Raw genomic sequence first — 14,165 nt, 5'->3', positions numbered from 1 at the left:
GGCCAAGATAGATAGGAAGCCCACACCTACTACAGTAGTAAAAGTTATATGCCAACTAGCTCTGCAGATGACGAAGAAATTGAAGAAATGTATGATGAAATAAAAGAAATTATTCAGATAGTGAAGGGAGACGAAAATTTAATAGACATGGGTGACTGGAATTCGAGTGTAGGAAAAGGGAGAGAAGGAAACGTAGTAGGTGAATATGGATTGGGGCTAAGAAATGAAGGAGGAAGCCGCCTGGTAGAATTTTGCACAGAGCACAACTTAATCACAGCTAACACTTGGTTTAAGAATCATGATAGAAGGTTGTATACATGGAAGAACCCTGGAGATACTAAAAGGTATCAGATAGATTATATAATGGTAAGACAGAGATTTAGGAACCAGGTTTTAAATTGTAAGACATTTCCAGGGGCAGATGTGGACTCTGACCACAATCTATTGGTTATGACCTGTAGATTAAAACTGAAGAAACTGCAAAAAGGTGGGAATTTAAGGAGATGGGACCCGGATAAACTGAAAGAACCAGAGGTTGTACAGAGTTTCAGGGAGAGCATAAGGGAACAATTGACAGGAATGGGGGAAAGAAATACAGTAGAAGAAGAATGGGTAGCTTTGAGGGATGAAGTAGTGAAGGCAGCAGACGATCAAGTAGGTAAAAAGATGAGGGCTAGTAGAAATCCTTGGGTAACAGAAGAAATATTGAATTTAATTGATGAAAGGAGAAAATATAAAAATGCAGTAAATGAAGCAGGGAAAAAGGAATACAAACGTCTCAAAAATGAGATCAACAGGAAGTGCAAAATGGCTAAGCAGGGATGGCTAGAGGACAAATGTAAGGATGTAGAGGCTTATCTCACTAGGGGTAAGATAGATACTGCCTACAGGAAAATTAAAGAGACCTTAGGAGATAAGAGAACCACTTGTATGAACATCAAGAGCTCAGATGGAAACTCAGTTCTAAGCAAAGAAGGGAAAGCAGAAAGGTGGAAGGAGTATATAGAGGGTCTATACAAGTGCGATGTACTTGAGGACAATATTATGGGAATGGAAGAGGATGTAGATGAAGATGAAATGGGAGATACGATACTGCGTGAAGAGTTTGACAGATCACTGAAAGACCTGAGTCGAAACAAGGCCTCCGGAGTAGACAACATTCCATTGGAACTACTGACGGCCTTGGGAGAGCCAGTCCTGACAAAACTCTACCATCTGGTGAGCAAGATGTATGAAACAGGCGAAATACCCTCAGACTTCAAGAAGAATATAATAATTCCAATCCCAAAGAAAGCAGGTGTTGACAGATGTGAGAATTACCGAACAATCAGTTTAATAAGCCACAGCTGCAAAATACTAACACGAATTCTTTACAGACGAATGGAAAAACTAGAAGAAGCCGACCTCGGGGAAGATCAGTTTGGATTCCGTAGAAATACTGGAACACGTGAGGCAATACTGACCTTACGACTCATCTTAGAAGAAAGATTAAGGATAGGCAAACCTAAGTTTCTAGCATTTGTAGACTTAGAGAAAGCTTTTGACAATGTTGACTGGAATACTCTCTTTCGAATTCTAAAGGTGGCAGGGGTAAAATACAGGGAGCGAAAGGCTATTTACAATTTGTACAGAAACCAGATGGCAGTTATAAGAGTCGAGGGACATGAAAGGGAAGCAGTGGTTGGGACAGGAGTGAGACAGGGTTGTAGCCTCTCCCCGATGTTATTCAATCTGTATATTGAGCAAGCAGTAAAGGAAACAAAAGAAAAATTCGGAGTAGGTATTAAAATCCATGGAGAAGAAATAAAAACTTTGAGGTTCGCCGATGACATTGTAATTCTGTCAGAGACAGCAAAGGACTTGGAAGAGCAGTTGAATGGAATGGATGGTGTCTTGAAGGGAGGATATAAGATGAACATCAACAAAAGCAAAACGAGGATAATGGAATGTAGTCGAATTAAGTCGGCTAATGTTGAGGGAATTAGATTAGGAAATGAGACACTTAAATTAGTAAAGGAGTTTTGCTATTTGGGGAGCAAAATAACTGATGATGGTCGAAGTAGAGAGGATATAAAATGTAGACTGGCAATGGCAAGGAAAGCGTTTCTGAAGAAGAGAAATTTTTTAACATCGAGTATAGATTTAAGTGTCAGGAAGTCGTTTCTGAAAGTATTTGTATGGAGTGTAGCCATGTATGGAAGTGAAACATGGACGGTAAATAGTTAGACAAGAAGAGAATAGAAGCTTTCGAAATGTGGTGCTACAGAAGAATGCTGAAGATTAGATGGGTAGATCACATAACTAATGAGGAGGTACTGAACAGCAATGGGGAGAAGAGAAGTTTGTGGCACAACTTGACCAGAAGAAGGGATCGGTTGGTAGGACATGTTCTGAGGCATCAAGGGATCACCAATTTAGTATTGGAGGGCAGCGTGGAGGGTAAAAATCGTAGGGGGAGACCAAGAGATGAATACATTGAGCATATTCAGAAGGATGTAGGTTGCAGTAGGTACTGGGAGATGAAGCAGCTTGCACAGGATAGAGTAGCATGGAGAGCTGCATCAAACCAGGCTCTGGACTGAAGACCACAACAACAACAACAACAACAAGCATTAATGTATTTATTCGTTAAGTTATTTGTAAGTTAGCTACTTAAACTACATTGCGATTTTATTTTAGTTTCCTGGAGACCAACGTTCCGCTTCTTGTCCTCATTGAAGCAGCCAGGGCAGGAAATGAAAAGGAAGTTGAAGAATATGCCCTAGTCTTCACTGAACATGCAAATAAACTGGTTGAGGTAAAATTTTACATTTTTGAATTTATTACAGTGTTCAACTTCTTAAGCAGTTCTCATTATTTAGTGTACGCCTTGGAAGTCTCAAAATATTGTTAGTTGTAAACCCTGTTTGTTACAAAATGCATGGTATGATACTTGTAAAATTATGAGAGTTATTTTAAGTAGACATTTTTCAAACAGGCAGCAATTAGTATATTTATCATGTTTCTGAATTTTTCACTTAGGTATGTAACAATACGAGAGAAGGAAAGTTGCTACTCACCATATAGCGGAGATGCTGAGTCGCAATAGACACAGTAAAAAGATTCACACAATCATAGCTTTTGGCCATTGTGTCTATCACGACTCAGCATCTCCGCTATATGGTGAGTAGCAACTTTCCTTCTCTCGTATTGTTACATTCCATCCTGGTTTTTCCATTTTTTGATTTCACTTAGGTATATGGGTTATGATGTCTGAGAAATGCCATGTTTTTAAGCTGAGTTCAATTAGATGAACACTTCAGTCTGAGGTGTTCCAAAACTTTGAAAAATGAAGAAATGTTCAGGAAATTGGAAAGGTCTTAGTTGTGATGGTATGTACTGATGACTGGGGATCTTTGTGTTGCACATGAAGGAGAGGAAGAGGAAGAAGTAGAAAGAAGAAGAAAGGTGATGATGATCATGGTTCATATTTCTGTTGTTCTTTCTTCTGCACTATTGTTCCTCACAGGGTCAGTTTTCTAGTTCACAGACTACTACCTGAAATGCACTCTACCTTCCTCTGTGAAGCAGATCTGTTTATGGACATGGAATTACAAGAAGCATTGAAAGAAATGGAAGATAAAACTTGTGCTCCACATAATCAGTTTGTTAGAGTATTTTGTCCATTATTTTAAGGTTGGTTGTACCTTATTGTAGTTGTTACAATAACAGTTAAGAAACTGTTATGGAGAAGAAGAAAGTACAACATTCCTTTACCTTTGATCATTTACAGTTGGACAATTGTAGAGGAGGAAATTGGCCATGACCTTTGTGAAGAGTCCATCACATTATTTGCCAGAAGTGGTCTAGATAAATTACAGAAAACCTGTATTAGACAATGGAAAATCCAGGATGGAATAATGACAGTATTATGAAAAGGATAGATTGCTACTCACCATATAGTGGAGATGTAGAGTCACAGACAGGCACAACAAAAAGACTCCTGAACAAATAAGCTGTCAGCCAGAGGACTTTCTTCTGAAAGGGCCCCCCCCCCCCCCATCCCCCCCCCCCACACACACAGACATATATATTCACACAATTAAAAGTCTCACAAACACATAACCACTGCATCTGGCCACTGAGGACAGACCGGTGGTTGTGTGTGTGTGTGTGTGTGTGTGTTCCTCCAGAAGAATGTCCTCTGGCTGACAGCTTATTTGTTCAGGAGTCTTTTTGTTGTGCCTGTCTGCGACTCTACATCTCTGCTATTAGTGGGTAGCAATCTATTGTTTTCATAACACTGTCTAAACCTATATTAAGATGGCCACAGAGTTGAACATCATCATCCTGATTATGAACACAGTATTTAGTTTCTACATTTTTGTCTTTACTTATTATACTTTAAATGTAGATGCCATTAACATGGGCCATCCTGATGAATATCTTGCTGGGAAATTATGGTTTAGCCTAAATAAATCTCTCTGGTTTACAGGTTGCCAATTTAGCATGCAGCATGTCTGGAAATGAAGATGGAGTTAAGATGGTACGTTACGCTGCTGCACAGATAGAGAATCTTTGTCCTCAAGTAATAAATGCAGCACGCATTTTGGCAGCCAGGCCACGTTCAAAAGTTGCTCAAGAAAATATGGACGTCTTCCGTGATGCATGGGAAAACCAAGTGCGGATTTTGACAGAGGCTGTTGATGATATCACTACTATTGATGATTTCTTAGCAGTCTCAGGTAAATATGTGCATTAATCCATACTTCAGTAATGTAACAGGTAAGATAGCGTTCAGTACAGCTTCTACAACAGTTGTAAATGTATGCAACAAAGTACAATTCTTTGCAAACCTTGCATAGTTGTGTGTTCTATTCCCCCCCCCCCCCCCCCATACCTTATTTGATGCTGCGTGGGGTAACCATGCGGTCTGAGGGGCCTTGCTAGGGTTCGCGCGGCTCCCGCCATCGGAGGTTCAAGTCCTCCCTTGGGCATGGGTGTGTGTATGTGTGTTGTCCTTAGCGTAAGTTAGTTTAAGTTAGATAAAGTAGTGTGTACGCCTAGGGACTGATGCCCTCATCAGTTTGGTCTCATAGGAACTTACCAGCACCTTATTTGATCTATGTAATAACACTTTCACTGTGGTCTTGGGATAGGAGATGCAAAAACTCCGTGTTGCCCCCCCCCCCCCCCCCCCTTTCCCCCCACACCCCCTCCCCTCGTTCATAGTCATGTATACTGCTTTTCCTTCAAAGCCTTGTGCTGTCGTACTTCCTTACATTCCACCAGAAGACATTAGACTAATATCACGAACACCAGTTCGAGCTTTGGTGAGGAAGAGAGACCTCAATTTTTGTCAGGTAATACATACCCAGGTGGTTGTTGGAGATTCTGTAGAGCTATCAAATTGTAGATATGTTGATTGCTAAGTTTCAGCTACTGTTCCAAAAAGTCCCAGACATTTTCTTTGGTACTAAGATTGGCCGACTTAGCGGACTTTTTGAGTATTCTGGAATGTTTGTGTATAGTCCTATGAATCCACGTGTTATCGTTACATTCATGGAAGATATAGAAGCAATTGTGTTGAAACAAACATCCTGCATCATGTTAACTTTAACCTGAGTGAGCAGATCCAAGCCTTGGTTCGAAAAACATATTCCTAAAACATCACAAAACTATCACATCCTCCTCAAATTGCAGGTTAAGTGCCTCATTGGGATGTCAGTGCGCTCGACACCTTGCATAATTTGGAAAAATGGGAAAGTTGTAACTTGTTGTACCTCACTACCACCCAAGTCAGCAACTGCCCAGTTTCTATGTTATTTGGCTCACTGAAGCTGTGCAGCTCTATGCACAGTGGCCATTTGTGAAGTACCTTAATTATAAAAGTCCATTGCAGGCAGTTGACTTTACATTGTTTACGGGGAATCTAGTTGAGATGGGCCTGCAGTCAGCTATACCAAAATTTCTGTCATGTTTGAGACCGATTGTCATTGGTAATTAGGATAGGTTAGCGTGAGACTCATCTATGGTCCCATTCGGCTAAGATCATATTACAGTCAGCATCTTTGTGGCATGTTACATGGGTCTGAGAGGAACACTATACTGCGTGGACACATAGGATAGTCCGTGTGGATAAACCAACAATGCATAGCTTCATGGTTATGGTCATGTCCAAACACAATAGGGCCTTTCTGCCATTGTTTCATGTCTCCACATCAACCCACCTCCATACAACTCTCTGGCCCGTAGACACCACTTCACTGCATGAACTAGGGTCAGCAGTGTAGTGTCACTTGATTGTCTGGCACCAATTCTATACCACCTGGAGGACTAAAAAGTTACTATTGTGATCTTTTAAGGGGATAACTAACATTTTGTCTGCTGAGCTAAGATAGCAGTTGGGTCTTGGTTACTGGAGGCAGTGACCATATATTTGAGAGTTGTGTGAATATGTGTGTGTTCTACTTCTGAAGAAGGACTTTGTCTAAAAGTGGAAAATATTTCTTGTGTTCTTTTTTTCAATGAGGCTGTTTGTGATTCAATGCATACTCTTTGTGGTGGGTAGCAATCTGTCCTTTCCATATTGTTGTTATTCCATCTGGGGCTTCCATTGTTTGATTTTCCAATATGGAAGTAATATATTCAGACAACAAGGTAAATCTTATATTAGTTTTGTGATGTCCTACTTTCCACATTATCTGTAACTCCAAATCAGTGTTTTTTCGTGATTGGGTGGGTGCATGAAGTATCTTCATCAGTTGTGAATATTCTTGCAAAATTCTCGTCGCCTTTCTCTCCCGTCCGTGTTTCTTGTTGCTTTACTTTCTTCAGGATGCCAGCATATTCAGGGATGTTCACAAAAACCTAAATGTATTTACTATTCATCAGTTATTCTTGGAAATTCCTGTGAGGCCAGCAGTCTTGTCAGTTCCGCCAAGTAGCTGCAGTAACCATTAGTGTGGATGTTGTGTCTCTGCAGGGTATGTCCACTCCTGAGGCCAGTCTTCCCTTTTGAAGCCTGGGGATGCCAATGTAATTTTGCGTAGTAGTAGGTGCGTTTCCCATGCTACGACTTCAGGGCTGTTTCTTAGAACACTGTAAATTATATTTCCACTTCAGTGTGCTTTGCCCTCACAGAATTTAATGCATTGTATTGGGTTTTCTCTTTGTATATTGTGACACGCTGCTTGGTACCCTGTTACAGATTAACATATATGTCTTTTCATTGAACAGCAGATCTTGTACTTGAAGACAGTAATTACAAGATCTGATGTACAGATCAATTTTTAGTCACAATTGCCTGAAATATTTTTGTAATGAATAATCATGGTATTTTGTGACACTTTGCGTAAAAATCTTGCACCTGATTTTCAGTGAGCAGAGGAAGTTGTTAGGGAATAAAGAAGTTATGTCTTTTAAAAGTAATACTTTGTTATTTCTCAAGTTTCTTGTGCTTGTTTTCAGAAAACCATATTCTTGAAGATGTGAACAAGTGTGTGTTGGCGCTTCAAGAAGGGGATGCCGACACCTTAGATCGCACCGCGGGAGCCATTCGTGGCCGCTCATCCCGTGTTTGCAATGTCGTGGGGGCAGAAATGGATAACTATGAACCGGGAATATATACAGAGAGAGTTTTAGAGGCAGTTAAAGTATTGAGAGATCAAGGTAAGAGAACAATGCATTATGTTTTGTCATAAACAATACATATTGTTTTTCCCATAAATTAAGTGAAATAAAAAAAAAAATTCATGGCACTCTTTTTATGCCAGCCTCTTCTGGGCCATCTAGAGGAAACATTCCTTATTTCCCAAAACCCTGGTCTGGTTCATGTTTATTGATGACATCTTTATAATCTTCACCCAAGCCCAGGACACCTTATCCTCATTCTTCCACAACCTCAACACCTTCTCTCCCATCCACTTCACCTGGTCCTCTTTCACCCATCGTGCCACCTTCTTAGATGTCGATCTGAGAGAGGTGGTCCCATCCACACCTTGGTTCACATCAGACCCACCAATCACTGGCAGTACCGCACTTTGACAGCTGCCACCACTTCCATGCCAAAAAATCCCTCCTGTACAGCCTCGCCACCCATGGCAGTTGAATCTGTGGTGATGGGAACTTCCTTGCCCAGTATGCTGGAGGCCTCACAAAGACCTTTGCAGACAGGTAATACGCCCCAGACCTAATACACAAACAGATCACCCATACCATATCCTCCCACACACCTGATCCTCATACCCATCCCAAGAACCAACCACAAAGAAGCACCCCCTTGTCACTCAATACCACCCAGGACTGGTACATCTGAACCATGTCCTCTGTCAGGGCTTTGATTATCTATCATGATGCTATGAAATGACAGACATCCTACCCAAATACTTCCATCCCTTCCCAAAATGGTGTTCTGCAGCCCACCCAACCTCTACAACATCTTAGTCATCACTATGCCACTCCCATCTGCAATCTCCTGCCACAGGGATCATATGCTTGTGGAAAGACCCAGATTCAAGACTTGCCCAATCCACCCACTCGGCACTTCCTACTCCAGTCCCATCACAGGCGTATATACGCCAGCAGAGGCTTGGCCACCTGTGAAAGCAGCCATGTTATATACCAGCTCTGCTGCAACCACTGCACAGCACTTATACATTGGTATGACAACCAACCAGCTGTCAACCAGAATGAATTGCCACCGCCAAACTGTTGCCAAAAACAACGTGGACTAGGGGCACAACATGCAGGCTGCTTCACGACCCGTGCCGTCTGGATCCTCCCCACCACCACAGGCTTCCCTGAGCTGCGCAGATGAGAGCTATCCTCACTGCTCAGCCTTCGCTCCCGTAACCTCCCTGGCCTAAATCTAAGATAACTCACTGTCCCCACATCTCCCACCCAATAGCCATGATATGACAATATTGCAACCAGAAAAAACTGTAACAGAAAATCCCTGACGAAGCACAATATAATGTGCATTAATAGAAAATAAACAGTAAACAGCTTATCATATAAAATGAATGTTACTCCTGTATCAACTTTTAAATCATAATACTGGTTATATTCTGAAGTATTATTCACCAAACCCATAAGAGTTAACCTTGATTTCAAATTTTAAATTTTTATCTGCAAATTCCTGTGGTCCCCTGATTGAAAGTGAAAAAAATCTGGATGCAGATATAACTAGTGCCAACACTTATTCAGAAATATATTTTGTAACTTTATTGAAATTTATATACAGTGATTTGTTACGCATAGAATGTTGCATTTTACTCGAAGCTACAGCATATTAAAATTGAGTTAAATTATCTGTATTTATTGTATCTTGAAAAAAAGACAACTTTTTTTTTTCTTTTATCTTTTGCTGAAGCTCTTCACCACCAATAAGGCATTGGATTTTATAAGAAAAATACTCTTTGTCAAAATCTTGTGAGATCTATAATATGCAAAAACAGTATGGTAATGCATGTGATGTGGAAATAGTGCAAGATGGTGAACCACATATAAGAAATACAAATTACGTTGTAAGCCAGAAGCAGTACAATTAACTCATATTTTATAACATAGGACATCCATGTTTAACATTAACAATGCTTTTGAGGCTATAACAGGTACTCACCAGACTCAGTGTTTGAGTGAACTCAGAACTCTGAAGCTTTTGGCTGTTGAAATTGCAATGCTACTATTCATTATTTAATTGGATGGATAAAAATCTACTCACCAAGTGGCGGCAGAACTATTTAGGAATAAATAGTGTTTTTGAGTATGAGTAAGCTTAAACAACTTGCCCAATCCTGCAGCATAGCCACATCATGTACTTCCCTTGAGGTTTTACTTGCTAACAATGAATGTTATAGCATGTTGAGAAAGAATGTTTCTGCTTTATAAACCAAAGTGGTATCACATGATGAAGAATGTGGGTGCAAATTTTGAGGTACTGCTTATAAAATTAGGTAAATAATATTTAACTTTCTTACTTTACCGTGTTAATAACACTCATTTGCATTTATATGACTTGTTCTGTGGTGCAGTGATGCCAAATTTTGCTCAGCGAGTTGAGGTGGCGGTAGATGCTTTGTCTTCCAATCCACCCAAGGACGTGGATGAGAATGAGTTCATAGATGCATCTCGACTTGTATATGATGGTGTAAGAGAAATAAGAAGAGCTGTACTAATGAACAGAGTGAGTGTTTGCTTTTTCTAACAAATATTTACTCGTTATATCTGACAACTATCAGTAATATGCATTGTGGTCAGTAATTTTAGGGTAAGAATTGTCTTTGCTATGGAATAAATTTTATATGTGCATAAACATTACATAAGAGTGGCAGTGGGATATTAGGTAATGTTAGAAACATCTAGTAGACATATTAGGAACAGTTCAATAAATTCATGTGATATGATATGTAGCTCTCTTTCTCGAATCAACAACTCAGCTCGTGAGATATTAGACGTGTAATAATAATCTGCATAAAGATTTAAAGTCATTTGCTTTTTCGAAGAAAGATGTACATTATTCACAAAGAAAAATTTTCAATAACTTGCCAGCAGCCATAAAAAGTTAAGCTACTTATTGAGTTCAGAGGAGCTTAAAAGATTTACTGGTGACCAATTCCTACTCCATTGTCAAAATTTCTTTATCGAATTGTAGGGTCAATTGACTCTACCAATTCTGGATATTGGCTTTGTCCTGTGGTGTATTGGTATTGTGGTGTGTGTGGTCATATGTGTGCAAAAGAGTGGAACACTGACAACTTGTTTTGGAATATAATTTGGAGTGAGAGACTGATCTGCAACACAGCTGGAAGTCTAGGTTAGATGCTTTATAAATATATATTGTGTATTTTTGTTTTTATGACATGCTCTACATCCTTGAGGATCACCTCACAATGGAACTATGGAACAAAAAGGGAAGATAGGTGCAGGGGACCAGTTCACAAGTTTTGTGAAACTAAGTACTAGTCTTTAACAGGTAACAGAAAACTTCGGACAAATCTGTAAGTGTTTCAACAAAGAAGATCAGGTGTTAATAGTTCGGGCAACTGGAAACAGCTGGGATAAAAACAAGAAATACTGTTTGAGGCATGACCTGGAAGAAATAGAAGCAGCTACTGAGCATCTAATCTGCTGCCTGCCTACACCTATCCCATGCCTGTCAGTACAAAGTGCTTTGTGCTGTGCTATACCTTGTGTTTAAACAGTGAACTAAGTAAACTGTTGCTCCCTCCCCCTCCTCCTTTCCCCTTAATTTTCTTTAAAGTGAATGTGTTTACATTAACTTACTTGGCAAAAAGTATTGTGTACCTCAATGACTGATACCTCAAAGAGCTTTCCGAAGAAAGACGTATCTGTCCAACAGTGTCAGTGCTTCTGAAGTGATTAGTTTACTTTTTAATTGCTTATTATGGATTGTATGGAAACTAGTTCCTTGTGATCTTTCCTTTATGGGAGACCACAATCACATAAAATTTTTTGAAAGAAATTTCCACCACTTGACAGTTAATTGTTCATTTAATTTACACGGTCATGATTTTGGCTTTGTAGCCATTCTGCAGTTTATGTTGAAATGTTAAAATCTGTCTGAGCTGTCTGTGACTGTAATTGTCGAAATATGTTGAAGGAAATGTTAAAATATTTGTGACAAGTCACAGGCAATTCAGCATGCACTTGAGAATCAGATGGTGGAAATTTAAAAAAAAAACGTTCTTCATGAATGGAAAGTGTTGTCCCATAATATTGTGCCACAAGGTATTAACTAATTAAAGCAAGCAAAATTAGAGTTATTTTCCAGCTTTTATGAGGACGAGGAAAAACATTCTTGACCCGCCACAGAGGTGGCGCTGATATGAATCGGTGCTGGTTTTCTTTAAGTTCTGGGGTAGCATGACCAGCTCCGGGTTAACTCGTGTTCCCTGTGGTTATCAGGATCAAGTGAAACACTGATTTTAGGTCACATTCAGAATTCAGGCAGCCATTATTGAAAGAAATTAAATTGACAGAGACTCCCAGTTCATCTTGTAATAAAACAATGAAAAATGAAATCTACTTGCCTTGCCATAATACTAGGGAGTAAAATGTAAAGTAAATGAGTTGTTAATTTATTTGCGAGATCTTAGTAGTTGGAAAGAACAGGATGCAGACCTTCTTCTTCCGATTCCATGACAGTATATCTCTAACAATGTGGCCATGCTAAACATGTGCAACATTTAACAATACTGTTATTTATGCTAGGGGCTCCTGAAAGCTTTTATTGCTGATGTATCAGTAATTGACATTTAATTATAAGAGTGCGCCAAAAACAGATTAGAAATATAAAGTTTCCCATGAATGAAACATAACACTTTTTGATTGGCCTTCCATTCTAACTTTTGATTGATCACTTGTTTAGAGCTCTGAAGGCATGGTGAGATTATTGCCTAACTTCAGGTTATTTCTGTTCTTGCCTTTACTGACTTTGTTCTGAGAGGATTGTAGTATGTGCAGTAGAACAATGAATAACTGCGTCTCTCTCTTGAATGAATCGTAGTACGGCTGAAATCATTTCCACACTTGGCACTGTGGTTTCTAGTTATTGTGCAGAAAGTGCTACAAAACAGGTATTTGTTCATTTTGTTTACATGCCAGCAAACATTTGAAGAGAAATGGCACAATTTTAGTGTGATTTCTGGCATGTACACCTAGATAAATGGCATAATTTATTCAAATATTTATAGTGTGCTGTAGTGTGTTACCGCTTGCTCACTGGTTGCCACTGATAGACTTTCATAAAACTTTAAACATAATTTCAAACATTTCCTACACTTTTTCTCGCTTCCTTGCTTAAAGTCAAATAATTAACACATTAACTCATTTCTAAAGTAATCAGAGGTTTCAAGCTATTTTATTCATGGGAGTTTGATTCTTTAAAGAATCTGTGGTTTAATGGTTTATGTAAAGGTTTGGATATAGTAGTAGTCACATTTATAAAAAAGGAATATAAGTACAGAAATGTAGAAGAAAATAAATTCTGTGCAATCAAGATATAGAAGCACGTGCTTGTGAGTTTATATTGGGAAATGTGATACTTGTTATCATGACAGTATAGTGGTCTCCACTGCGTAGTTGATAAGTTTCTTGCAGAATGTTGATGGATTATTGTGCTGTCTGTGAGGCAGAAGGAAGGGTGAGTTTAATGTAAATTTCTTGAAGGACTCTGATAGGAAAAGTGAGCTAGAGATGCTGTTAGCCACATGTTATTTATATACATATGGTGTCTGTTCTTGCAGACTTGTCCAAAAGAACAGCCATACATATACATGATGAAATGAAGATGAAATAGAAATTCTGACATTGCTGCAATCGGGCATTAAAATGAATTCAGTGGCAACATATTATTTAGTATCAATCATAAATTTCACTACCAGAGTTGCTCAACATATGTTGTTGTTGTGGTCTTCAGTCCTGAGCCTGGTTTGATGCAGCTCTCCATCCTACTCTATCCTGTGCAAGCTGCTTCATCTCCCAGTACCTACTGCAACCTACATCCTTCTGAATCTGCTCAGTGTATTCATCTCTTGGTCTCCCCCTACGATTTTTACCCTCCACGCTGCCCTCCAATACTAAATTGGTGATCCCTTGATGCCTCAGAACATGTCCTACCAACCGATCCCTTCTTCTGGTCAAGTTGTGCCACAAACTCCTCTTCTCCCCAATCCTATTCAGTACCTCCTCATTAGTTATGTGATCTACCCATCTAATCTTCAGCATTCTTCTGTAGCACCACATTTCGAAAGCTTCTATTCTCTTCTTGTCCAAACTATTTACCGTCCATGTTTCACTTCCATACATGGCTACACTCCATACAAATACTTTCAGAAATGACTTCCTGACACTTAAATCTATAGTCGATGTTAAAAAATTTCTCTTCTTCAGAAACGCTTTCCTTGTCATTGCCAGTCTACATTTTATATCCTCTCTACTTCTACCATCATCAGTTATTTTGCTCCCCAAACAGCAAAACTCCTTTACTACTTTAAGTGTTTCATTTCCTAATCTAATACCCTCAACATCACCCGACTTAATTCGACTACATTCCATTATCCTCGTTTTGCTTTTGTTGATGTTCATCTTATATCCTCCCTTCAAGACACCATCCATTCCATTCAACTGCTCTTCCAAGTCCTTTGCTGTCTCTGACAGAATTA

The 14,165-nt window shown here is 39.3% G+C and overlaps 1 protein-coding gene across 2 annotated transcripts in view; it reads left to right on the top strand.

Moving 5' to 3' along the window:
• Positions 1-14,165, top strand: part of LOC126259354 (catenin alpha) — a 154,549-nt gene that overhangs the window by 99,812 nt on the left and 40,572 nt on the right. For both annotated transcript variants that reach the window (XM_049956080.1, XM_049956081.1), the window contains 4 exons: positions 2,680-2,797; positions 4,475-4,724; positions 7,450-7,650; positions 10,014-10,165. In XM_049956080.1, coding sequence (XP_049812037.1) covers positions 2,680-2,797; positions 4,475-4,724; positions 7,450-7,650; positions 10,014-10,165 — 721 coding nt within the window. The remainder of the gene's footprint in view (positions 1-2,679; positions 2,798-4,474; positions 4,725-7,449; positions 7,651-10,013; positions 10,166-14,165) is intronic.

The sequence above is a fragment of the Schistocerca nitens genome, chromosome 5, assembly GCF_023898315.1.
Source record: "Schistocerca nitens isolate TAMUIC-IGC-003100 chromosome 5, iqSchNite1.1, whole genome shotgun sequence".
Taxonomy (NCBI): Eukaryota; Metazoa; Arthropoda; class Insecta; order Orthoptera; family Acrididae; genus Schistocerca; species Schistocerca nitens.
The sequence above is the reverse complement of the archived record's forward strand: the minus strand, read 5'-3'. Positions and strand labels throughout refer to the sequence as shown.